The sequence below is a fragment of the Elgaria multicarinata genome, chromosome 3 (genome assembly GCF_023053635.1).
Source record: "Elgaria multicarinata webbii isolate HBS135686 ecotype San Diego chromosome 3, rElgMul1.1.pri, whole genome shotgun sequence".
Lineage (NCBI taxonomy): Eukaryota > Metazoa > Chordata > Lepidosauria > Squamata > Anguidae > Elgaria > Elgaria multicarinata.
In genome coordinates, this window is record NC_086173.1 from 23,144,195 (window position 1) to 23,170,535 (window position 26,341).

Here is a 26,341-nt window from a genome sequence, read left to right on the forward strand (position 1 = left end):
GTCAAGAACTGATACCTCAGCTGAATAAAATTGAACTTTGAGTAAAATTGTTTTACTCCTGTATAAAGAAGGACTTGTCTTGCAAAGTCGTGCAGCCACTGACTACCTACTTCTTCAGCAACACCTAGGCTGCCAAATATAGAAAGCATGTGTTGCTTTAACCTGCAGGACAATTCCCACAAAGTACAAACTTAACATGGACTTACAAACAGTTATAGCTTCCAAACAACATGTGCTTCAACACTAGCGAGAAGTAATGTGATCATGCTTCCCTCTCAGCTGACTAAATTCTCTCTTGAAGTAAAGTATTGTATGTATTACATTGTACTACTCTTTCCTGAAGTATTATATATAGTATATTGCATTGATCACTGTATTAATAGTCGCCTGTTGGTTTATTCAATGTATCCCAAATGTCTTATTCAATGTATTCCTAATCTGGTGCAAATGTGTAGCCGCTGCTGGCGGAAAAACACCCCTCTGAGACCTTATCGTCCAGAACACATACAGATGTTATACAAACAGCTGTCCAATCACATCCCGGGAGTTCATCAGGACAACACCAATTCGGCATAATAAATTAATAAAGAAAAGGGGAGATGAAGTATTTCAGCACAGGCCTGTGGAGTTACGTTGACAGAAGACTGCCCGGGCAAAGCAGGGCTTTGCTGTTATCTTCCTCCCTGTTAATTGACCATTGTTCAAATGGTAGACATGTCCTGTTGCCTTCCAGTAACTAACATGGAATCAACAACCAAGGCAGACTAGCTCAGCAAACAGAAGGGATTAAAGATGTGGATTCAGGATACAAGCAATGTGATCCAAGGGGTTTCGGCGGAAAGGGAGGGGGGAAGAAGGAGGAGATTTTTTCCCTACTTAAACTCTGTGTATGCTCAATAAAGGCACTTGAGTGGCCTCGGTCGCTTCAAGTCACTTCAACCATCAACCCTCAGATGTGTGCGTGAGTATTTACTACAACATTCCTTTCACAGCTACATTCCTATGGAAACCTTAAGCATCCCCTGGGGGCATGCAATAAGAGGGGCCTTTTCTTGGAACTGTCCTCATCCAGGAGAAAGAAGCCACTGGAGTTATAGTTCCACACATCTGGAAGGCGCCAGGTTGAGGGAGTCTGGAAGAGTTGCATGGGAGGGCAAAATACTATTATAAATTATTATTATTATTATTATTATTATTATTATTATTATTATTATTACGCCTTTTGCCCAATGCTGGGCCTCAAGGCGGCCCATTATTATAAAGCCCTGATCCCCATTCCCCAAGGGGTGTGTTTCAGCTTATGGCCAAGCAAGTAAATTATTTTTACTCAAAGCGACTTGCGTGTTCATTCAAAACAGCACACATATATCCCTTCCTTTACTTTTCCAGTTTAACAAATGGAGGGCCAGGTGGAAGGTAGGCTTGCTGACTGCTGGTGTATATTGGGGGAGAGTGGTGGCGGGAGGGGCAGGTTCTACTGCAAAGAAATGCTGAGTTCATTATCTTTCAGCAATTGTTAGAAAAATGTCAGTCCTTCATCTCTAGACAATTCAAATTCTGCACCAAGCAGCATTTAAATTAAGAAAAAGTATATAATTTGCAGCGCAAGCCTGAACATGCCTACTCAGGAGTAAGTCTCAGAGTTTGAGACAGCTTACTTGCAGGTAATTAGGTATAGGATTACAACCTGATTCTGGTTTAGCTAGAAGTGAAAAGGAACATGCATAGCCCCCTAAAGGCACACCCAAGCCCTGGAAATGCCATTTGGTCACTTCTCTGTTTCAATACATATTTCAAGTACATCTCTCAGCCCACTTCCTATGAAGAAGGAACTGGGTATGTTTAGCCTGGAGAAGAAAAGACAGGGAGAACTGATGGCCCTGTTTAAATACCTGAAGAGATTTCTTCTCTGCTGCCCCAGAGTGCACGACTAGATCTAATGGGTTTTTGTTATAGAAGGGTATAGTTTGGCTGAACATTATGAATGACTCTTTGATGGTAAGATAGTGTAACTAATTATGGGGAGAGGGGTGTGTCCTCCCTTGTTGGAGGCCTTTAACACAGGCTACGCAGTGATCCGTTGGAGATGCAAGATGAACTGCACTAAGCAGAGGGTGAGATTGGACGGCCTAGCAGGCTCCCTCCAACTCTGAACTTCCAGGGCACGAAGAATGCCTTAGTATCATGCCTTCTGAGGGGAAACACTAGCCACACAATAAGATTAGCAGGTGGGCCAAGCCATTGCTTAGTGGTGGAAGGCTGGTGGGCCGGGAGAGGGCAGGGGGCATATATTAGGGTGGCAGACACTCGGGAGCACATGCTAATCTGGGGAAAGGCGCTGAAGAGGATCAGAAGATGAGAACGCTCTTACAAAACTTTTGGACTATGGAGGGTGCCCAGAGTAGAGGGAGGACAACAGGTAGGGGAGCACTTCCTCCACAGCACAGACACATAACCTTTTCAGCCCCCAGGGTTTATATGACGCTGGCTTGAGAATTGGACTCGCACCCATCCCAGCAAAATGGATACAGATCACCCTTTTCTCGGTAGCCACAGTGGGGAAAGAGCGGCTTGTATGAAGATCTCTGGGGAAGGAATGGAGAGTACAGGGAACGGGGAAATTGGTGATTCCTGCGGATCAGGACACTTCTGGGGGGCTGCAGTCAAGGCCTTTGGGGGGGGGTGCATGAAGCCTGCACACCATGTATGCCTGCCCTACAGGGAGGAGCATTCCCTGAAGTAAGATGCAACAACGAAAACAGCCCTGCTCATGGGTTCCCCGCTGGCACCAACAACCCCTAGGACAGTGATGAGACTCAGAAAAAGCTGGAGATCAGATACATCGAAAACTGGTCATGTTATGTTTTGGTCAGTGTGAGACAAACAGGTGGGGGAAGGGGGCAGCTGGGGACACAGCAGGTCAATGGGGCAAATCCCACGTGGCTCCTCATCGCAGTAGTGACCACTTGATCTGTTCCTTGGCTGACTGCAGTACCTGCAAATAGACGTTGAAGGGTCAAGATATGTGCAGCCCACGGGATCCAGTCAACAACTCTCCATAAATACTCCCCCCACCAACGCATGCTGTTGCTGGGAAACTATCAGCAGAAAAGGCCTTAAATCTTGGAAGAGGGGTTTATAGCGCAAGCATGCCCAAACAGAAAAGGGAAAATCCAAGGCTGTGCAAACTCCGAACTAATAAAATTGAAATTCTGGGCCCTGTATAAAACCTGCAAGCATTTGTGCTGCTAAGCAGAGTGCTGAAGTCCTACCCTTTGAAAGGTGAAAGGTTAGAAATCCTGCACAGGATTTCTCTGTCCTGTGAGATACTGTATAATCTACAGGGCTTCAAACTTCGCCATAAGGCGTAAAAGCTAGGGTGTTGTTGTTGTTTATAAATGGATGTCCAGATTCTCCACATATTCTGGATCCAACTCCCAAACCCACAATTGCAGGAATGTCCTCTGGGTGGTAGCCCTGGAAATAAACTCAATGCTGGCTTCCACTAAGGCCTTCTGGTTTAATGAGCCAGGATGTTTCCGTAGGAAGGAGGGCCAGGGAAGCATGCAGGAAAGAATGCAGGAAGCAGGATTTAATGAAGGATACTTAACAAGACCAGGCCAGTTGACCTACCTGTGAGACCGTCTGCTCTGTAAGAGGAACATCCTCCCCCTGAAATAAGGAAGAAGAAAATAGTCTGAGGGGGTACAGAAATTCTCATGGATGCTTCTGAAAATAGGTCCACACACTCTTCAACACTCAACTACACTTGGATCTATGTGTTCCTATCCAGGAGGTTTTTAGGGGACTGTTCAAAAGGGCCGTCCAAAAGGCAATTTAGTCATCCAAATGTAGAGCTATCCTCCACCTCTTCTCTCCCCTACACCCATCAACCCCATGCAATTGCAGCCAGTTTCCCTCTGTTACCAAAACGCAAAGCCATGGGGCGCCTTGTGCCCCTCAAGCTGGGGCAGGTTAGAAAGGTCAGGCCTACTGGACAGGCATGCAAGGAAGAAGAAGAGCGATGGGGCTCACTTACCCGCACTGCAACTCTATGTAGCACCTGCTGGGGGTCACTCTCAAGAATCACCCTGTAAGAGATGAAGGGGGAATCAGCCACTGGGCGGGGGCTACGATCTGTGGTAGCGCTTTGGGTGGGTGGAAGGAGTGGTGCAGGTGGCTGTATGAAAAGCAAGGCCTGCAATCGGGAATACACATTCTGCCCAGACACACTCAGGTATGCACCATATGCTATTCAGATATAAGAGAGTTTGGGGCTCCAGGTATGAAAGGAGATGCACGCCTAGCAGATTTCTGGCCCTCATGTGCTGTGTATCGTAGTGGCCGGACTCACCCCCCATCCACGATTTCATCCACTGCCAGGAACAGGCCCTCCATGTTCTCCAGGAGGGCTCGTTTCTCCACGTTCTTCCTGCAAATGAAGACACCAAATCTGCTCAGGGAGGAGCTGAGGACCTAAATATTATCTTCGCACCCAGAGCCAGACTGATCCTAAGAGCCCAGAGCATCCACACATCCCACATTTTGAAGCTTTACTGTGCAACAAGGAAGACTAGCAACTCATTTATCATCTCAGGATGCTCAATTCTGCACTGGATACCAGTGCTTGCAACCTAAACCATGGTACAAATCCTTGGAAAAGGTCTGCCTTTAAATGTGTGTATACTGTGCACACCTACATTCACACCACACAAAAGAATGCCATCGCCTACAACAAGAAAAGCCAAATTGCACAGCCCTCACAAGTCGGGCAAATGTGCATTGATTCATCTATTGATTGCCATAATATACTCTGCTTCTGCTAACCATCAGTGAGGAAGCCAGAAGCTGAAGGGCCTGGAAGCCATGCCCCCTTGGCCACTGGAAGTCCCACTCGATCAGTCCACTTCTATCTGGTGTCATCCCTCTATTTTCTTTTGAAAGAACAAAAGCCAAGATGCCTTGGTGGTCAGACTCTGGACCTCCACCATGCCAGACACACCTAATATAAATAAATTAAGAAAGCCTTTCTTACTGCTCTTCACTGCAGTATTCACACCGACTTCAACGGGTAAAAAGGAACAAGCCACCTGCTTGCAAATGCAGCTTGGCTTGGATAGTAGCCAATTCCTGCACATCTGGTACCAAAGATCCCTTTCCTCTCTCCGTTCACGTATGGCTATTAGCTCGACCCCTCCTGTGAGACCCCTCCCTCTCCCCACATCCCTGCCAACAGGAGAGAGATGAGAAGTTTTATTTGCTCTTATCATGGCTGACATACTTCATCCCATGCCTGAGTTGCTTAACACATTTTTTTTGTAACAGAGTCAGGCATGTGTGTGAAAATGGGATAGATTTGTGTTGTCCATATTGAGACTTCGCACATCCCGGGACAGGTGAGGGGGGGGGGGTTGAGGAATGCAGAGAGCTGTGATGAACCAGGGCTTGAGAGTTACAATCTAGACAGTGAAGCATTTACAAGACTTGTTCCAAGACAATTCAGTCCACTGACACAACCAATTTGCTTGGACTTCAACCTACTTATATATAAATTTAAAAAGTGACTGGGTGAGTTCGGATGACACTTTAGTCCACAGAGTGGAAATAGTCCACAGATGCCTATTTCCGGGGCGGCTTTGGGCAACACAGAAGTGCTGCTCGATGGAGTATACTATTTCCACTCCGTGGAGTTGTCATCTCTCCCACCCACCCACACTTCTCGGCCCTCCCCACTGAATGCCGGCACTGGTTACCGCTTACCTTACTGGAGCGCCCCCATTTTGTGAGGAGGAGAGGCATACTGGCCCCACTCAGAAGACACTTTAAACCATGGCCTTAGCCATGGCGGTTAAGCCAGAAAGCCAGGCCATGTTCAGAAGACACCTTAAACCATGGCTTTAACCATGGTGAATAAACCAAAAAGCCTTATTCACCATGGTTAAAGCTGTGGTTTAAGATGTCTTCTGAACACAGTCTGGCTTTCTGGCTTAACCACCATGGTTAAAGCCATGGTTTAAAGTGTCTTCTGAACTGTGTGGAGAGGCAGCGCATCCGTTGCCGAGCAGCGGCTGCAGCAGAGGAGAAGTCCCACCTCCTGTCAAGAGGAGAGAGGGCTCCGCCGGGGCTTCTTTCTCCAGCGATGGACACAGCGCATCTTTCGCAGTGATTAAGTCCTATTAAATAGTCCACCGTTGACTAACGTGTCGTCTGAGCTGAGCCAATGTGTTCTCAGTGGTGTATCCAACACAGAAAGCCCATTTTACCCTGCTCCCAAATTTGACCCTGCCCTGAATGACAGGTTTGGACATGACCGGAAAGGAGATACTTACCTCAGCATCTGACTGAGTGAGTCGAAGAGGCAGTTGAGCACAGCCATGAGCATCAGCTGCAAAGGAATCGCATAGACATACAGTCAATGCACACGCATAGAACTAGCCCCAGGCAAAGCCAGCTCTGCAGCATTTGGGGCATATACATACAGGGGCAATACAATGGCATCAATTGCCAGGCCCCAGAAAACAGTATGGTAAACTAAGTTCATTTTGCTGTTGACAACCCCCCACCCCACCCCCAAAGAGTCTCTGGAGTTTTCAATTCCTCTCTGGGGCTGTTATCTAGAGGTTCAGTGAACTGTCCTTGTCACAGCTTTCCAGTGATGATCAGCAGCACCTCAAACATGCTTTGTGCCACAGGGAAATCCAACAATCTCAAGCAAAACAAAGAGTATGAGTAACACAGACTCTGTGTGGAAGGCAGGACGGCTGAAGCCATGCGTTCTTCTGCACAAGCGGCGCAGAGAGAGGCTTTGCCATGTCGGGATTACCCACCTCATTTTCATAGGAACTGCCGATGACGTAGAAATACAGGTCGATGCTGCTCTTGTAAACAACCGTCAGCCCCTCTAGGAGGGCAATCTCACCTGGAGAGGGAAGGGAGACAAAATTAAGTGAAAGGAGAGCAGGAAGAGCACGTGAAGACATTCCCAGTCCTGAAGAAGGGTAATGCTCCAGTGCAGTCACCTTTTCCCATTATTAGTGGCGTAGCAATAACGTGTTATCTAGAGGCATCGCAAACTCTAGGTTTGCACTGCTGGGGGAAGAACCACACCTGCATGTCTGTTTAAACTGGAATGCTGTGGTGCACTACAACCAGGTGTGGCACCATATCCAACATAGTGTGGACACTGCCCCTGCCACGCGCCAGCAATCATGCCTAGCTGCACACTACCGCACATCCGTGCATGGAATCCACCCATGAAATTGTGCTAGCTCAGCAGTACAAATTTATATAGAGCAGCTGCTTTTGGAGACGGAAACCTGAATGATTTATTTATTTAAAACGAGTACAGACCCTCTAGTCCACAGGGCACCCTAATCCAGCCCATGGACCCCCTTGGGGTTCCTTCAAGGGGTGGGGTGTACGCTTTACGCGTGGCCCTCTGGAGGGATCTCCCAGTTGGAGGTAACAGCAGGGATGCAGGGCAGCGAGACTTGCCTAGGCTAGGAAGAGCAGCTGCTGCCCCACATCCTCACTGTTATCTCCAATTTCAACCAGCTCGCAGTTATCTCCAGTCTCCAAGGGGGTGCTGGGAGCTGCACAAAGCCATATGTTGTTGCTGATGCTGGCCAAGTCCCTTTCTCCATACTGGAAGGAGACACGGAGTGAGAAAAAAGGGTGGGGAACGAAATTCAAGGGGCCAGGCTATGCCCCAGGATATCATTCAGCCTACGATGGGCCCGGGGGGAGGCAATCCACCCCATCACCCTAAAATAGTTCTGCACCCCTGATTTAAAATATTTATATACTACTTTTTATCTTATAATACCAGGGCAGTTTAAGTACATTCCCGATATCCCTCGTCCCTCATCACCACAACAGAGCTAGGTGGATACATAATGTATCAGCTATTGGTTGCTTTCAAAGTCTGTTCCTCAGAGAGTTTCACATAAGGAGATCCCTGCTAGATCACACCAAAGGCCTGTCCAGTTCGCATCCTGTCCCTCCACTGTCGCCAATGAGCTTCCTCTGGGAAGCCCATAAGCAGGACATGAGCGCAACAGCATCCTCCAGCTCATGTTCCCCAGCAATGGGTATAAAGAGGCAGGCTGGAAGTAAGATATTGTGACTAGTAGCTACTGACAGCCTTATCCTCCGTGCATTTATCTAATTTGTTTAAAATGGTAGATGTCACCACACCGTATGATAGCGAATTCTATTGTTTAACTACTACTACTTCTACTACTAATATATTTATTTGTTACCTGCCTCTCCCTCTGGATTGAGGCAGGGTACAACACAAATGCAAACACCATAAAATACATATAATTGATTAAAAGATATAAAACTAATACATTATTAAAAGCAGCACATTATTAAAAGGCATCTTAAAATTCGACTGGGTAGGCCTTCTGGAAGAGATCAGTCTTTATAGCTTTCTTAAATTCCGGAAGACTCTTAAGTTGATGAATAGTGTGAAGTACTTCCTTTAACCGGTCCTGGATCTCCCACCATTCATTGCACCACACACACACACACACACACACACACACACACACACAAGCAAGCTCTAGTGTTATGCAAGAGGGAGAAACATTTTCCCCTCTCCATTTTGAAGTATGACACACAGGCCCGGAATTCCATGTTGATAGAAAACTGTCCGTGGGCAGAACGGGCTTTTGTCGTTATCTTCATCCCAGTAAATTGGCCATTGTCTAACTGCAAGCATGTCCTGTTGAACTTCCAGACTAGCATGGAACAAACATGAGGGCAGACTAACTCGACAGACAGAAGGGATTAAAGGTGTTGATTCAGGATACAAGCGAGGTGATCAAAGGAGTTTCGGCCGAGAAGGAGGGGGAAGAAGGAGCAGGGATTTGGCTACTTAAACTCTGTGTATGTTCAATAAACTTCACTTTGGCCCTCAAACCTCGGTGTGTGTGAGTTACTACACCATTTTCTCCACACAATGCAGAATTTTAGAAATGTGATCATGCCCCCCCTCCCCTTACTCGCCTTTTAGGTGACAAAGAGAGCCACAGATCAGTCACTGGCGATGTGGCCCCCCTTCAGCGATTCCCAAAAGGACCTCAGATGAGATCAATTAACCTTCTCTATATTGCCATCCCAGATGCCCTCCTCCCATCGCACTCCCCGGCAGAACCTACTATCTGTCCTGTGGGTCTTGTTGAAAATATTCTTCTCAAAGGCCTTCTGCTCCTTGACGGTGGGGTACGTGTCATCGTAATACTGCAGGGGAAAAGAAAAGGTTCGGCACATGACAGTAACAGCATGCAAACAACTTGCCAGGTTCAAATACTTCTCAAGCGAGCTTCACAAATGTGACAATGTGATTATTATGCTTTAAATAAATAAATCATGCAATTATGGATTTCAACCTGGGGTGTGGAACCTGTGGCTTTCCCAAGGTTGTTGGACTACAATTCCCAGCATCACTGACCACTGGGCATACTGGCTGGGGCTGATGGGAGCTGGAGTCCAGCAGCTTCCTGAGGGTCACAGGTTCCCAATCCCTGATTTTCATGTACAATCTGCTATACTTTCAAGGTATGGAAAGTGTATCAACAATAGCTTCCCGTCATAATAAACCTCACTAAAAAGCCTAAGATGTGGCAGAGACAAGGCCTTCTGGGTGAAGGCATGGCTCAGCTGGGATTTGAACCCAGGTCCCATACACTCTCCAGTAAAACACACCAGTTTAGCTATGGGCAAGGGAATATACTACCCTCCTTTGCCAAGGCAGCAAATACAGAACTGGGTGTGATAGCATAGTAAAGGAAAAAGAGACCTTCTACATTGGAACTTCTTCAGTAGACACTGATTACATGAGTGGGACAGCATTGCCAGCAAACAATCCTGCAGCTACCAAGGACTGCATGGAGAAATTGGATGTTAGTCACTCCTGCAAGAAAGGCCTGTGTGTGAATGAATGGAGCCTGCAGAAAATGCTGGAATGCCCCCACTGATATGAATCTTACACACTGGAAAGTGTGTAATAATCGGATCCTGGGATTGTTGATTGTTACAATTGTTTAGATATGTGTGTCGTCTGTTTAAGTGTTTGCATGTAAATGGTTTTAGTTATATACAAAATTGTATTTCTAAGGCTTTTAATCTTTGTAAACCTCCCAGAGAGCTTTGGCTAGTGGGCGTTACAGAAAATGTAATGACTGGATAAATGAAATGAATAAACGTCTACTAGCAAGAGTTAAGATAAGGCTCATGTTGCCTCAATGGGCCCAGGCGGGCAGGGCAATGTCCTTCTTGCTCAGAAAGCAGCAACCCAAGCTGGCTGCCCATAAGAGCATCTTAAAGATAATTCTGCCAAGCTGCCTTGCTTCAACCCCTTAGAGCAGGACTGAGCCACTTGTGGTCCTCCAGATGTTTTGACCTACAACTCCCATGATCCCTCATCACTGGTTATGCTGGCTAGGGCTGATGGGGGGTGGGCATTGTAGGCCAAAACATGAGGAGAGCCAAAAGTTGCTCAGCCTCTCCCCTAGAGCCCTGCACCTACTCACCCCTTCTGGATTCTAAGAAGGCTTACCTTGGCAAACAGACGGTCTCCATCATTGTCCAAGATCAGGATGGCTTTGACTGTATAGAGAGACGGCTCCTGCAAAGGAAGGCACAATGTCATGGTTCTAGCCAACCAACACCGTGTGCTCCTCCCTCCAGCTGCAGCCTGAGCTCTACAGGTTAACCCACCCAGGAGTGGGGCCACAGAGATGGGGTGACATCACAGAACAGAGCTGGGCATGTATGAAGACAAAATCTTATCTGAATTCTGTGCAAAAATTAATCCAGATGTTGTGAGGATGGAAAAGTCCCACAAATTAAGCAGATCTGCATACTTTTGCTTCTTTCCCCTTCTATTAAGGCATAGGGAAGAATACTTAAAACCCACCTGCTAACCACTACACAGCCCCTCTCCAGCTTCCAAGGTTTCATGTCACTACCCACATGGTTTTAAGCTTATCTCCATAGTCATGAGGACTAGAAACTTGCCTTTATTTCTGTCAGGGCAGAAAATTTATCTACAGAAAGATAAGCCCTGAATAAAACTGGACTTGGCATAGAGTTCGAGTTTCAGTATCACAGCAGTTGTTGCTAGTTAATGATGAAACTGTAAAGGTCAAAGATAAGGGGAGACGTTCCCCCCTTATCCCTAATTGAATAATTGACTGATGCAATAGTGTCATCATCTAGTTTCTGAATGTATATATAGTTGTACATATTGAACGTTTCTTTTTCTTGTTGTTGCTGGTCGATGGAAGATTATGTGTTGGGAACTATGTATGTTGATATGCCACAGTAAACTCTTTTACTGAAGGAACTCCACGTCTGTGAGTATTTCTTTTGAGAGGGCACTCTGTCGTTGAGCAAAGGGTCGAAGGCTGATGTGCTTTTACTTAAACTCTGCTAAGTACCTAACAATTTCCCCCTTTAAGATGAAAGCTGGGATTCTCAAGCTGCTGAATTGTATGCCAGGTATCAAGTACCATTCTTGCCTGGTACAATTTCAATATGCCCTGCACATGAAATAATTTGAAGGAGTGGTTGAAACCATACATAACAAAGCCCCACGTGTCCATACCAATCTTTCCAGGCCTCTACAGTTCACAATCCACCAGCCATGTAGGGCAGCCTACCACCAAGGGTACCTATATGGGACTGGAGGGAAAATGAGAGCGAGGCTGTCAAGTACCAGGTAGGTCACAAAGAGAGTGAGGCTGTCAAGTACCAGGTAGGTCATGAGAGCGAGGCTGTCAAGTACCAGGTAGGTCACAATGACAGTGAGTACCAGGTAGGTCACAATGGATGGCTGCTGGGCCATATTCAGCTTGGTGAACTAGGTTGTATAGGCCTGAATTCTTGCATGCATCTTTAACACTGCCTTAGCCAGAGGCTGAAGGAAAGGGACTGTGTGCCTGGATGGTGCCAACAGTTCTCAACTCAGGCCACCCCACTGGCAGCTTCAAAGCAATGAAAGCCAGTGTTTTTCTGTAGGAAAACCTTCCTTCCTTTCCCTGAACTTTGACAGAAGATCCTTTTCACAGTGACTCAGCCCCTGCTCTTCCAGGAGCCTGGGAGCTCCTCTTTCCACATGGCATAGTTCCACACTGCGACCGACTGAACAGGGCTGATCTTGTGGGTCTTTCCCACCCAATTAGCACCCTTCTCTGTCGTTGGAGTGGCGAATCCATGAGAAGAACCTATGCACCACCCATGTTATTCCCGTACGGGCACCCCTGCAGACATGGAAGCAGTGCCCTCGGTGCTGGGAGAACGTGTGAAGTCCCCCACCACCACCGTGTCCAATGGAGAATAAGCCAATTGCGGGGGGAAAGGAGGTCTCATTTCAACCTCCTCCACAGAAAAACCTCCTTCTAGGCCTACCCTGTTTCCACCTGGGGCTGCATCAGCACCAGCACAGCAGGACTTGAATTCTCCTGCAGGAGAATGTCCCCATTCCAAAGAGGATCCATGTGGCACAGAATGACTCTACTGGTATCAGGCCCAACAGTTTCTTGGACAGGAAGTGACTGGGAAAGGGAATATTTATGGCACATCACACCTCTGTTTATCCAATAGGGCAGGTGAGCTCAATGACTAGAAGAGAACCTGACTACCCTAAGAGGTGGCTTTTGCCAACATATCACCAATCCACAGTGCCTCGGATTTAACACCTTCCTGTACCATCAAGAAGGATTCCATGAGACATACTTGTACACTGATTGTGCTATTATACATCATCATCGGAGAGGCCCAGTTTGTATGATGAACTTAAGCCCTAGGCAGGCCGCCCTGACATCCTGGACCTGCTCCAATCTGTGTCCCAAGCACCAATCCCATTCCCACCTTGGCCAACTTCTAGCCCTTCACCACCAAGGGGAGCCCCAGGACCATGGTGGCTAAAAAGCAACCTTGCTGAAAACCGCATCAAGAGCCATAAAGCCACAGGAGCTAGGAGTACAGTATTATACACACAGCCTGCCCCACCACATTTTGCAGTTGTCATTCTCTAAACCATCCATTTTCAATTAATGAATTGAAACCCACACATTAATTCCACCAATGGGTGCACTACTGTTTCTCCCCCACCCACCCACTCCTTTTTTTAAAGAGACAGAGAGAAAGTAGTGGGTCGTAGCTAGAAGCAAAAGAAGGCAAGGCTCTTTAACTTTTAATAGTTGCAAAGAACAGAGATTTCAGCTCGCAGCAAGCTGCAGTTGCATCTGGTTGCCCTAGCCAGACAAAAAGAAAGTTGCACGTGTATGGTTCAAAAAAGAATTACAGCAGGTCCCACATCAAGGGTGAGTCCTGTGTCAGAAAAGATTGATAGCTACCGCTCTACACTCAACAGTAGCACATGATGTGGCCAAGAGCAATGACTACAGTTATAGCTTCTACCACTAGGCCAAGATGCATCCTGGACGTGCCTATCTCAAAGAGAGATTAAAACAGGTCTGCACACAGGGCCAAACTGCCATGCCTGTAGCTCAATGTGATGACTTGGTTAGTGCTTACAGGGAGGGGTGCTTCAATTGGCTTCAAAAGGAAGGGCCATTGCTCTTTGCATGCAGAAAGTCCCAGGTTCAATCCCTGGGGTCTACAAGTAGGGGGGAAACTTCTGCCTGAAACCCTGGAGAGCTGCTGCCAGTCAGTGTAGGCAATACTTGGCTAGATGGACCAAGGCAGCTCCCTAAGTTCCCAATAAACCCATGAAGCAAGAGAAAGGAAGGACCAGAAAAGACACAGCTCTTCCCTGCTGGATGCTGGAAAGCTCTCGAGACAAAGTTCTGTGATGCACTGACTTCCACATAGCCACAGTCAGAGTGTATAACAGAACTTCACCTCAAGCGCTGCAACAGCCCCTCCATGGGAGCAGATTAGCAGGCGGATCTGCTACTCTACAGGGACTCTAAGCCTGATCGCCCCACCCAAGCCCAAAGAGCCAGTGGGGAGAATGCCTCTGCTCTGATTTTGAGAGACTCGCATGCCCAGCCACCATGGGAATGGAAGCCTCTCTATTCTTCCCTGGAGCTATTATAACAGCAGACGCCCTCTCCTCCCTGAATACAGCACCCTTTTGCAGAGCAACCTGCCTGTATTTCATGGAACACTACGATGAGTTGGAAATTATCACTGGCCCATTGCGGACTCCTGTGGTTCTGGGCCAGCATCACAACAGGGCAGCCAGTCATAATTCTAACAAGAGAATAGTCCTGATCCTAGAACTGTTATGGGTTGGAAGCTCTCAACACTGTCTAATGCAGTTATTCTCACAGTATGCTCCAGGGAATCCTGGGAATCCTCGGCAGCTTATCAGGGGTTAGTTGCTCACATGAGAAGATGGTGCCAGCCAATTTACCCTGAAAGACTGCTCACCAGGCATCTCCTAAAACTCACATCTGCTCCAGGGCATGCTCTTAGCTCACACAAAGCAATGAGGAGGCCCAACAGGACTGGCCAGCACCCTGGACAAACTAAGTACCCATCCAAAGTGGACTTCCAGGAAGGCTCTTCAACAAGCAGGAGATCTGTGGCCAATGTTGCTAGAGTTCCCCTACCGGCAAGTCCACTTGGAAAGGGATTGGTGAAGGAAACCAGTTTTCTAAACCATAGCTCTAAAGAGGTTTCCATTTGTCAGGGGTCTCTCTTGCCAGTTCAGCAGAAACTATCCTGCCTCATACAAAGGAGGAGAAGGGGGGAAAAGAGACTGGTTTCAGAACCCCCTGTGGCTCATCCATTATCAGGTGGAGGAGCAACAAGGCAGACAAATTTAGATTCTCCTTCTGTTGCCTTCAACCTCATTCATACACAGGCACATAAATTTGCCTGGCAAACTTAGGAGGCAGGCAGATGTGCAGTGGGAATTTTACCTCTCCTCCTATAATATTTTACCTGCCCCGTGGGCAATGCCTGCCAACAGCAGTTTGAGAATCTCTGTTTTACAGCAAGATGGGGAGTCCAGATTCCCCACTGAAGCCCTTTGAAACTGCAGGCACAACAACACGACGCCCCAAAGCCAGCCAGCCAAAAATCCATACAAATGCCATCAGAGGAATATTCACCCCCTGATCTGGACCAAGCAGAGCCACAGACGTGGAGCAAAAGGCTGTGTCTCCCTCCTGCCTTACTTTCAGAGAATTAGAATAAATGCTTACTGTATAAGCATCAGAGGAGAATTTATACATCTCTTTGCCAGAGAGACAAGCTTCCGCCGGAGAGACAGCAAATAAAAACACATTTTAAATCTATAATGAGTGCTGACTAGAAGGCCAGAAGCAGCATAAATTTCTCTCTGGAGGTTTCCAGTTCAAGCCAAGGGCTGCCTCAAGCAATCAACCATTAAAACAAGACGTTAAGAGTTACTGCACAGTTTATTCTGATCATTTAATTCTGAAGTTTCAATAAATTAAACTTCAATCAATTAAACTAGGTGTGCAATGGCCCAGATGGTCAGTGCGATAGCAGCAGCATCGCCATAAAGATTTTACAGCTGCCAAGACCCCGCGGAAGGGGAGCGTTTGGCGAGGGAGACGAGGCGGCAAGAAATACGTCTGTGCTGTTTTATTTGCAAATGGCAATCGGAGAGCCACGCGGAAGAGGAAGGGCCATTCCCGGCGGGCTGCCTGGGGCTGGCAGAGCTCACATAGCAAGGTATGCCTTTCCTGAAAAAAGGAGGAAGACACAGGGCCTAGGACACCACGGCCCCCCAAATCACACCACTCTCGGTCAATATAGGCAGCTTGGGAAAAGTGGACACGTGCTCCGCGGCAAAACGACATCCTGCGTTCTCGTCAAGGCAGCCACGCTGTCGAACGTAAGACACTCCTCTCCTCCACAGAAGGCTGCATTGGTAGCTATTGTTCAGAAATCCCACTTGCAGTTCATTGAGGCCAGGAAGGGCTTCTTTCTCTTCCTATCGGCAACTGGGTAACCTCCAGATGTTTTAGAGTACAGTTTCCATAATCCCTGAATACTGGCCATACTGGCAGAGGCTACTGAAAGATGTAGCCCAAAGCATCTGGAGGATACCCAGTCACCCACCTGTGCTTTAGGGTTTCTTCAACTTCCACCACACTCCCCAGAACAGATGGGGGAGGTGCATGGGGGAGCGGAAATCCATTCCACCAGCAGTGTCCCTTCTGTTGGCAGAACAACATTGCATACAACTTAGTATGTGGATATTCTTCAGGCGCGCATATATCTCTGGCCTCACACTAGTTCAGCACATAGTGACGATGGTCATGAACAATTAAAATGGGCCTATGTACTTAGAATGGACTGCGAAAACATCCATTTTGCTATCATTATTTTATTAAAGCAATTGACTAGTCTGCATTGATTGCATTGCTAAAATAACAGACTCTGCCTGGCCATATGCTCATCTAGCTCTACTATCTTCAACCTTCCAAAGGTCTCCTGTTCCTTCAAATGACACCCCCCCACTGCCCCTTACCCATAGAGCTGCCTCCCTGAACATCTGCCAGTGCTTCAGCCACCACCACCCCTCTTCCTCCCATAAATCCCTCCTCCTCAAAGCCCACTGTTTCGTTGAACTACAAACCTTTATCCCATATGACAACTACATCCAAGTACATGTAACTGAATATTAAATACATATTCTTTTCATTTACTAGAACCTCCCTCTCCCCCCTCTCACATCTGCTCCATTGCCCCTCCAGTGTCAAACTTCAGAGTGCAAGTTCCTTGGGGGGGTGGCCCTGTCTTTTTTGTGTGTTCTTTGTAAACTGGCATCCACATCCATAGTGCCGCATGAAAATTATTATTTCATTATTATTTAAGAGATTTTTTAACCCGCCTTTCGCAGCACACTGCCTTTACAGGGCAGCATACGATACTGCAAAAACATAGGCATACAATTTCAATTAAATGCACACATCTTCACCACCAGAAGCTACTGATTTTTAAGTACCAAGCGCACATTGAAACAATTGTATTTTTGTTTTTTTGGGGTTTTTTAAGCCAGCACTGATGAAGTCATATGTATCTCCAAGGGGAGGGAGTTCAAAAAGTGTGGGGCCACCATTGAGAAAGCCCTATTGGTAGTACTTACAAGCCTAATGGTTCTTGCTGTTGGGCCAGAGAATAGGTCCTCTGATGCTGATCTTAATGCTTGAACAGGTGTAACATATGGCCCCAAACTATTTAGGGCTTTAAAGGCCAAAACCAGCACCTTGAATTAGACCTGGAAACTAACAGGCAGCCTATGGCCCCATTAAGAAGACACCTTAAATCACGGCTTTAACCATGGAGATTAAGCCAGAAAGCAAAAAGCCTTATTCACCATGGCTAAAGCCATGGTTTAAGGGGTCTTCTGAACAGGGCCAATGTAAATAATACTGAACAGCACTACTTCAAAATACAGCAAAATATTTATCAAATTAGTGTATTGCCTTCCTTCAAGAGCTTAGCTCATAGGACATGAAGGTTTCCCATTTTATCTTCACAACAACCCAGTGAGGTAGGTTAGACAGATAGTGACTGGCATGAGGTCACAACTGTAGCAATTCAACATCAATTGCCAGTAGCTAGTAGAGATGTTAGACCTCTTTACTTGTCAGACTGTTACGGCTTGACATCCTAAAATTGTTTTCTTTATTCTTTATAGTCACCCAGTGAGGTTCATGGCTAAGCAGCACTCTACTGACTTTACCACACTGCCCCTTAGAGCTAATCAACAGAGTCATCAGGGCAAGGCTTTGGAGCAGCAGAATGGGCGGGGCGGTGGTGGTAAATGAGCAGGATTGGCTTACCATGTTTTTAAGTAAGCAAAGTAATACAAATTGCTATTGGGGGGTGGGGGCATAAGACTATTAAGTCCAGAGTCTAAAATTACCCAACTACCCCACCAGAGCTAATGCAGACAACCCTGCTTATACTTCCCATATGTCAGTAAATAAGACAACCACTTACAAGTCATTTACATGTACCCTTTTGGGCCCTACAGATTCAGCAAAGGGTTACCACCCGATCAACCATAATTTCCCAAAAGCTGGGGCAACTGGCAAAGGCCAACGCTCCAGGAAGTGGTCCACTACCAATCCCTGGAGCCTCCTGCCCTCCTGCTACTTCTCTTGGCTGCCGCTGCCCATTCAACTATGGAGAGGAGTAACAAGAAGGAGCATGCCTTATCATGTCTCTCTGTCTCTGAAGTGGTGCCAACTATGCCCAGAGGCAAGTGAAGGTGGGTCCTCTGAAATCATCTTACCCCAGGTGCTCCCCAAAACCTGAAACTGGCACAGTCTAAGTCACCATTCAGAGATTAGATGCCTTATCTGCAAAACTATTTCAGGATAAACAGTAACAGATCCTTCTCTTAAATGCATTTATATTATTGCCCTCCAACTACACTTGGCAGCTATTAGTTGCTAGCCTGTAAAAAAAAAAACCACTTTCCCACTGCCAGTTGCATCAGAACAGGTGAATGAGATGATAGCCTTTAGGTCAGCTTTCCCCAATCTAGTACCCTCCAGATATTTGGGATTTCAATTCCCATCAGCCCAAGCCAGCATGGCCAGTGGTCAGGAATGTTGGGAGCTGTAGTCCAAAACATCTGGAGGCCACCAAGCAGGGGAAGGCTACTCTAGATCATTATTTCATTTTATTTTTTTAAGGGCAATGGGGTAAGAAAATCACAATTGTTGCAGAAGAGCTAAAAGCTGAAAATTAAAGTTAAAACTGAATGTACCAGGCAAGGGCTGGCCATACTAGAATAGATTTTGGATGTCATTAAAGGCCAGTAAATTAAAGGCCAGTGTGATATAGTGGCTAGAGTTTCAGACTGGGAGTCGGAAGATCCAGGTTCTAGTCCCCACTTAGCCATAGAAACCCACTGGGTGACTTTGGACCAGTCAAAGATTCTCAGCCCCACCGACCTCACAGGTTTGTTGTTGTGAGGATAAAGTGGAGAGGAGGAGGATTATGTACGCTGCCTTGGGTTCCTTGCAGGAAAAAAGATGGGATATAAATGCAATAATAAATAAATAAAATTTTAAGTGATGCAATTTACGATTATATCTTTTAACATGAACAGGGCATAATTTGGATTTCCAACTAAGGTTCCAAAATATCATAGGCTGACCCTGCAATTAAAAAAGCTTCCCACCATTTTCAAAAGTATCAGTGTTTTGCTGATGGCGCAGAAACAACTCGCATTTGTGATAATAGCATGTCATGTGTTTAAAACATGCTTGATTGATGGTGGTTCAGCTGCTTAATGAGGATGGCAAATTGATAACAGATGACAAAGAAAAGGCTGAAGTGCTCAATTCCTACTTTGCCTCGGTCTTCTCCCAAAAGCGGGTCTATGACCCCCCTGGAAAAAGTGAAGCAGAAGTTGAGGGGGCAGGATTGCAGTTTGAGATTGATAAACAAATGGTCAAAGAACACCTAATTTCCTTGAATGAGTTCAAATCTCCAGGGCCCGATGAACTGCATCCAAGAGTAATGAAGGAGCTAGCGGAAGAACTCTCAGAACCTTTGTCTATTATCTTTGCAAAATCATGGAAGATGGGTGAAGTGCCGGATGACTGGAGGAGGGCTAACGTTGTCCCTATCTTCAAAAAGGGCAAAAAGGAGGAACCTGGGAACTACAGAGCAGTCAGTCTGACATCCATCCCTGGGAAAATTCTGGAGCAGATTATAAAGAAGTCAATCTGTAAACACCTTGAAATCAATGCAGTGATTACTAGAAGCCAACATGGATTTGTCAGGAACAAATCCTGTCAGACTAATTTGATCTCATTTTTTGATAGGATAACCTCCCTTGTGGACTGTGGGAATGCTGTGGACGTCATATATCTTGACTTCAGCAAAGCTTTTGACAAAGTACCACATGACATTCTGATTAACAAACTAGCTAAAAGTGGGCTAGATGGAACAACTATTAGGTGGATCCACAGTTGGCTACAGAATCGGACTCAAAGAGTACTTATCAATGGAACCTTCTCAAACTGGGGAGAGGCAACGAGTGGGGTGCCGCAGGGCTCAGTCCTGGGCCCAGTGCTCTTCAACATTTTTATTAATGATTTGGACGAGGAGGTGCAGGGAACGCTGATCAAATTTGCAGATGACACAAAATTGGGTGGGATAGCTAATACCCTGGAAGACAGAAACAAACTTCAAAGTGATCTTGATAGGCTGGAGTGCTGGGCTGAAAACAACAGAATGAAATTTAATAGGGATAAATGCCAAGTTCTACATTTAGGGAATAGAAACCAAATGCACAGTTACAAGATGGGGGACACTTGGCTCAGCAATACTACAAACGAGAAAGATCTTGGAACTGTTGTAGATCACAAGCTGAATATGAGCCAACAGTGCGATATGTCTGCAAGAAAGGCAAATGCTATTTTGGGCTACATTAATAGAAGTATAGCTTCCAAATCACGTGAGGTACTGGTTCCTCTCTATTCGGCCCTGGTTAGGCCTCATCTAGAGTATTGCGTCCAGTTCTGGGCTCCACAATTCAAGAAGGACGCAGACAAGCTGGAGCGTGTTCAGAAGAGGGCAACCAGGATGATCAGAGGTCTAGAAGCAAAGCCCTATGAAGAGAGACTGAAAGAACTGGGCATGTTTAGCCTGGAGAAGAGAAGATTGAGGGGAGACATGATAGCAGTCTTCAAATACTTAAAAGGTTGTCACACAGAGGAGGGCCAGGATCTCTTCTCGATCCTCCCAGAGTGCAGGACACGGAATAACGGGCTCAAGTTAAAGGAAGCCAGATTCCAGCTGGACATCAGGAAAAACTTCCTGACTGTTAGAGCAGTGCGACAATGGAATCAGCTACCTAGGGAGGTTGTGGGCTCTCCCACACTAGAGGCATTCAAGAGGCAGCTGGACAACCATCTGTCAGGGATGCTTTAGGGTGGATTCCTGCATTGAGCAGGGGGTTGGACTCGATGGCCTTGTAGGCCCCTTCCAACTCTGCTATTCTATGATTCTATGATTCTATGATAAAGAGATGGATACATACAGGTGGTTCTTCAGAATAAGGCCAAGGCCATACAGTTTGGGGAGGTCTTATCGAGTGCATCAAGGTTTCAATCCCAGCCTGCAAAGCAACTTATAAAAGCAAAGATATTCCAAATTGAAGATCACTCTCATTCAGAAGAAAGCAGCAGGAAAGTCACTCTTTTTGCTTCTTTTAAAATCTGTTTTAAGTGGTTTATTCTGTTTTTATTTTCATTCTATCTTGTACACCGCTCTGAAACTTTCAATGGGGAGCGTTATATAAATATTGTAAATAAATAAATAAATAAAACACCTCAAAGGCTTCAAAACGGAAAACTGTGGTTAAGGGGATTCTAAAATGCCAAATATATACTTTCAAGGCATAAATAGCCAGTACTTAATGTCACAGTAAGTTACAGTGTAGCCCATTAATGTACTCTGAGTGTACAAATTCAATCTCTGGCTAGTGAAAGTTTACTGATCCCCGATTTACAATATACTGATACATGGGAGACCCACAGCAAATCAAGTGTTTTCCAGAATAATTTCTCTATAGTCTTAATGGTCTTTATGAAAACAACTGCCCCACAAGCAAATAAGGATCTCAATGCAATCCTAAGCATACAGAAATGCATTCCATCAGGTTCAAGGAATGTGCTTACAATTGCAACTTCAGCCTCAAAAGGCAAATTGGGTGAGGTTTCTTACTGAAGAATAGGTCTATCAGTTGGGCAACAGTGAGATAAGGCTATCGCTTCCATATCATCCTTGTAGGTTTCCCAGGTGCTTCCAGACAAGGCCTTTATCATGCAATTGCCCTGCCTCATTAGTGGAATTTTACAGGGGTCTAGACATTATTGTCTTTGATTTGTTACCCTCCCACATTTTTCCACTGCTTCAACTTTTTTTTCTTCCCACGGGAAAAAGAAATCATTAAGGAGGAAATGACAGAATGTCTTTGGATTGATAATGTAAAGACCCTCCATCTGGAAGCACCCCCAAAAGCATCCAGATGGGCACCAAAGGAAAGAGGTTGGTCTGATCCAGCAGAGCTCTTCTTATGTTCCTATCCATGAACAGATCAGGGCTTTTTTCTTTCCTGGCAGGCCTCCTGTAACAGCTGCATGGTAGAAATGAATTCACCAGGTGAAGCTTTTCCTATGATTTATCCGGATTTTATCTGTCCTGAAGCTAAGCAGGGGCAGGGCACATGTGGCCTTCCAGATGTGGTTGGACTGCAACTTCCATCAGCTCTAGCAAGCATAACCAATGTTGAGGAATGGGAGGATCTACAGTCCAACATCTGGAGGTCAGCACATATCCACCCGTGTTAAAGGCATAGCAAGGGAGAGGGTTGGAAAACCCTGTTTAGATTTTCTATTAGATTTTCTATTAGATTCATCCCTGAATGACGACCCATGTGTCAAAGCCATCTTTGGAGGCCCTTCTCCAGATCCCCCCATCTTCAAGGGCCTCTCACACTTGCTATGGAAAGCTCATACGGCATGTGCTCGTATGCTTTTTTGGTGCCAAATGATATCTATTTAAAATATTACCTGAGTTGGTTTTAACTCTGATGCTATTTTCACTACTCTATTGTTTTAATATTTATTTGAAATGTTGGTTTTTGTTACTTTGATTGTTTTAATATTACCAGAAGCAGTGAAAGTAGACTATAGATCTTTAAATAAGGAAAGAAAAATTACAAGTAAGGGCCACTACATTTGCAATGCCCAAGTAAGCCGCAGATCACACTACTGTACCCACTGGGCCTGTTCAGACAACATGCTACACCATGGTTAGGCTGCTAATCCTTTTGCAGCAAATGGTTAGTGAGCATGTTTAAGCCATGGTTATGTAGCCACCATGGTTATAGGAATGGTTCAAACAATATTGTACATCATGGTTCACATGACACCACTCTAAGCCATAACGTTTCACTCAAAATGCTTAACCACCATAGCTTAGCATGTCATCTGAACAGGTCTTCTTTCCTCAGTTTCTATCTACCTTTTCCACACAGCCTTTCTGGACAAGGAACACCTACATTTTACAGAGGATTGTGGGAGTGCTCCACATTTCACATACAGTTCACGCAGGGCACTGACCAATCCTGTTGGACCTACTTGCGCTCTGTAGGAACTAAGTGTGCACCCTACAGCACAGAACTCTTCACCAACTGCAGGGTATTTTCGGTAGTGGTAGGCAAGCTCTGTGACAGAGAAATATAGCCCCCACTACTGATTATCTCAATGAAAAATCCCAAGGTTCCCTGGCCTACAGTTCTAAAACCTCCTAGCATAGGAGAGGAACCCTGTGCTCCAAAAGAAACTTTTACATCAGAGATGGGGAATGAGTACCCTCCAGATGTTGGTAGCCTCCTTATTATCCTATCAGTACATTAATACCTTTATTCGGGAGTCCCTGTCATTTCCCATCAAACAGCCTTCTCCAAACTAGTGCCTTCCAGATGTGCTGGCCTACACCTCCCAGCTTCCCCCAGCCTGGCTGGGGGATACTGGGAGTTGCAGGCCAACACATCTGGAAGCACCAGGTAGGAGAAGGCTGCCATAAAAGGAGCTCACCAGAGGGCCTCTAAGTGGCATCTGGAGCTCCTCTCCCTCCCTACTAACAGAAGTTTGTTCCCCCCTCCCCTCTTTTGACATATGGGCCAACAACCTCCCTGCCCCCACCAAGAACCTGGGCCAGGGCTCCATCCGACAGATCCAACCCAGGCCCAAGGAGCCCCCCAGCAGCAACCTACTGGTTCCGCCACGCCCACCTGCCCGTCTCCATAGTAACGGGCGCGCCCCCCAGCCATTCGCCCTCTCCCCGCTCTTGCCCCTCCGGCTCCTACCAGGATCAGCGCCTCCATCTTGGTCGCTCCGATGCCGACGTGGAGCAGCTGCCGCGGCTGTACAACATTGGCTGGCTACACGCCAATCGTTTCCTCAGGCCCCGCCTCCACCTTTCTAAGCGACAGTTTATTGGTTAACTCTCGTCTTCCTCGCCTAACCTGCCCGGGACGCCTTGCTACCTCTTTCAGCTAGGCGAGCTTCCAGCGAGAAGGCGTGGATCACCTTGAAACCCCGCCTCTGCTTATGATTTGAAAATAAAGCTGTCGGTCACTTGCCGTAGACCAATTCCTAGGAAGGTGGGGAACGGAAGAATGCGATAGTTTCCATAGTGAATAAGGAAGCGGTTAGGCTGTCCTCGTCCTGGATAATGATTGGGTCAGCCACAATCACATGACCGGAAAAATTGCGAGCCTGTCCTGCGAATGGGGAAGGGAGGACTGCTACGTTCTAAAAAATGTTCTTTGAGGGTATTGGCTAAGACGAAGGTTGTGCGATGGTGGGGGTGAACTGTTGCCATGGCGATTCTACTGCCAATGGAAGCCTCAATATCATTCTATCGGTAACATAAGAGCGGTATTAGAACTAACTGGATAAAGTCATAAAGTCATGGGCAAGCTTTTGAGCTCACTATAACTCTTATACAGGTCGGAAGTTAATCAATAAATAAATAAATGGGGGAGACAGAGAAAAAATACTAGAGGGATAGCTGTGTTGCAGCAAAACCAACAAAGAGTCTTGTGGCCCCTTAAAGACTTAACACATTTTATTATGGCATATGCTTTTGTGGAGTACATCCACTTCGTTATGTTGACGTACAAATATATACACACATGCATGGTCTGTGTATATGGATTGTAAATAGCTAGGCCAAAGGGAAATGAAATATATTTGCTGAGTGCAAGAGGAGGTATTACGCAGACATGCAGTGCAGTCCTGTGTATTATTCTTTTTTACTTAGAAACAAGTGAAATAAATAAAAGAGGCTTACTTATAAGTAAGATCATAAGATTGTATTCTTAATTAGAGCACATGGTGCATGCAGTAAAAAATAAAAATAAATAGAAATCAGTAGCCAGGCATGCTGCATCTTCACACATGATATCTGAAGCATTTGGTGTGTGGTTCTGTTTTGTTAAACACCTCCATTCTTTTTCTGTCCAGCACTGACAACATTCATACATGCAAATAATCAGATATGGACTTGAAAGGCACTTTTGGGATTGTGTATGAAAATGCCCTAAAATTTATGATGGGCTTCATACACACCCTTAAAAAGAAAAAACCGGTATCCTATGCAAATACCAAGTAAACCAAATCCTTCTTCTTACCCTATAAAATCAAAACTAAGCCTTGGAAGCTGGTATGGTAGATTTCCCAGGAGCCATTGTGAGAGCTCTCCTTCGGAAGTCACCACCAGAGGGCAGATAATATTAACTTCAGAGGAAAGTCCCTAGAAATACTTCTGATATCACTGGATTCCTGGAAGTAGTATGCTTTCAGACAAATCCTTAAATATAGTGACAAAAGGGGATTCTTAGCACTAGCCTGATTCAGTGCTAAATTTTGTCTGCATGGGCTGACTCACATTGTTCAGAAAAGTTATGCTGGAGGAGTTGATTATGCATGGGTCTCCTGGGGGGGGGCAATGTCACACCCCTGGATGAGCCATACTCCCTAGATTCCAGCTTTCATTAAAAAAAGCAATCTCTAGAACAAGAAGAGGCATGCTGGATCAGACCAAGGGCTCATCTAGTCCACTGTTCACACAGTGGCCAATCAGCTGTAGATGGGGAAACTCACAAGTAGGATGTGAGTGCAACAGCACACTCCCACCCATGTTCCCCAGCAACTGGTGTACATAGACATACTGCCTCTAATACATAGCACGTAGCCATCAGGACTTGCAGCCATTGGTAGCATTCTCCAGGAATTTGTCTAACCCCCTTGTAAATCTATCCAAATTATTGGCCACTACTATGTCTTATAGTAACAAATCCCATAGTTTGACTATGTGCTGTTTGAAGAAGTGCTTCCTCTTAACTGTCCTGAATCTCCCACCAACCAGCTTCATGGGGTCTACCCAGGTTCTTGTATTATGAGAGAGGGGGGGAAAGTGTCTTGCTAGCTTTTGTAGAACCTGAGATACGAAGTAAAATGCACATCCACTATTCTGCCCATTTGTTTTGTAAATAGACATAATCTGCTCCCGCCTTTCAGGGTTTTTAGCCAATAAATGAAGGCATAGCAGTATTTGACACACCCACTGTCTGCAGAAGCAATTTCCTGATTCATTGTAAAGCCTTTTGGAGGGTCTTTCCTGGTGGGAAGTGACTGCTGCCAAAAATCCAATTCAGAAATCCAGGATTTTAGTGTAGCTCAGATTGGACAGTAGTGTATCTACCCAAAAAGAAAAGGTAGGAGCAAAGATAGGAGTTCATAATCTTTTTAACTCAGGTCTTAATATTTCTTGTTTGAGTATG

The 26,341-nt window shown here is 45.9% G+C and overlaps 1 protein-coding gene across 1 annotated transcript; it reads right to left on the reverse strand.

Annotated features, from left to right (window-relative positions):
* Window positions 1-2,838: 2,838 nt before the first annotated feature.
* COPZ1 (COPI coat complex subunit zeta 1) lies at window positions 2,839-24,037 on the reverse strand. Its single transcript, XM_063119606.1, has 9 exons — window positions 23,861-24,037; window positions 10,565-10,633; window positions 9,165-9,246; window positions 6,828-6,919; window positions 6,330-6,385; window positions 4,355-4,432; window positions 4,040-4,091; window positions 3,634-3,672; window positions 2,839-2,995 (listed from the first exon to the last, which is right to left on the reverse strand). Exons 1-9 carry the CDS (start codon window positions 23,876-23,878, stop codon window positions 2,948-2,950), a joined length of 534 nt encoding a protein of 177 aa, XP_062975676.1. The 5' UTR covers window positions 23,879-24,037; the 3' UTR covers window positions 2,839-2,947.
* Window positions 24,038-26,341: the final 2,304 nt, after the last annotated feature.

Coding starts and splice junctions, on each gene's coding strand:
- COPZ1 (XM_063119606.1), bottom strand. Junction 4,092..4,354: donor GATGAAATCGTGGATGGGGG/GTGAGTCCGGCC, acceptor CATCTCTTACAG/GGTGATTCTTGAGAGTGACC. Junction 2,996..3,633: donor CAGAGCAGACGGTCTCACAG/GTAGGTCAACTG, acceptor GTCTATTTGCAG/GTACTGCAGTCAGCCAAGGA.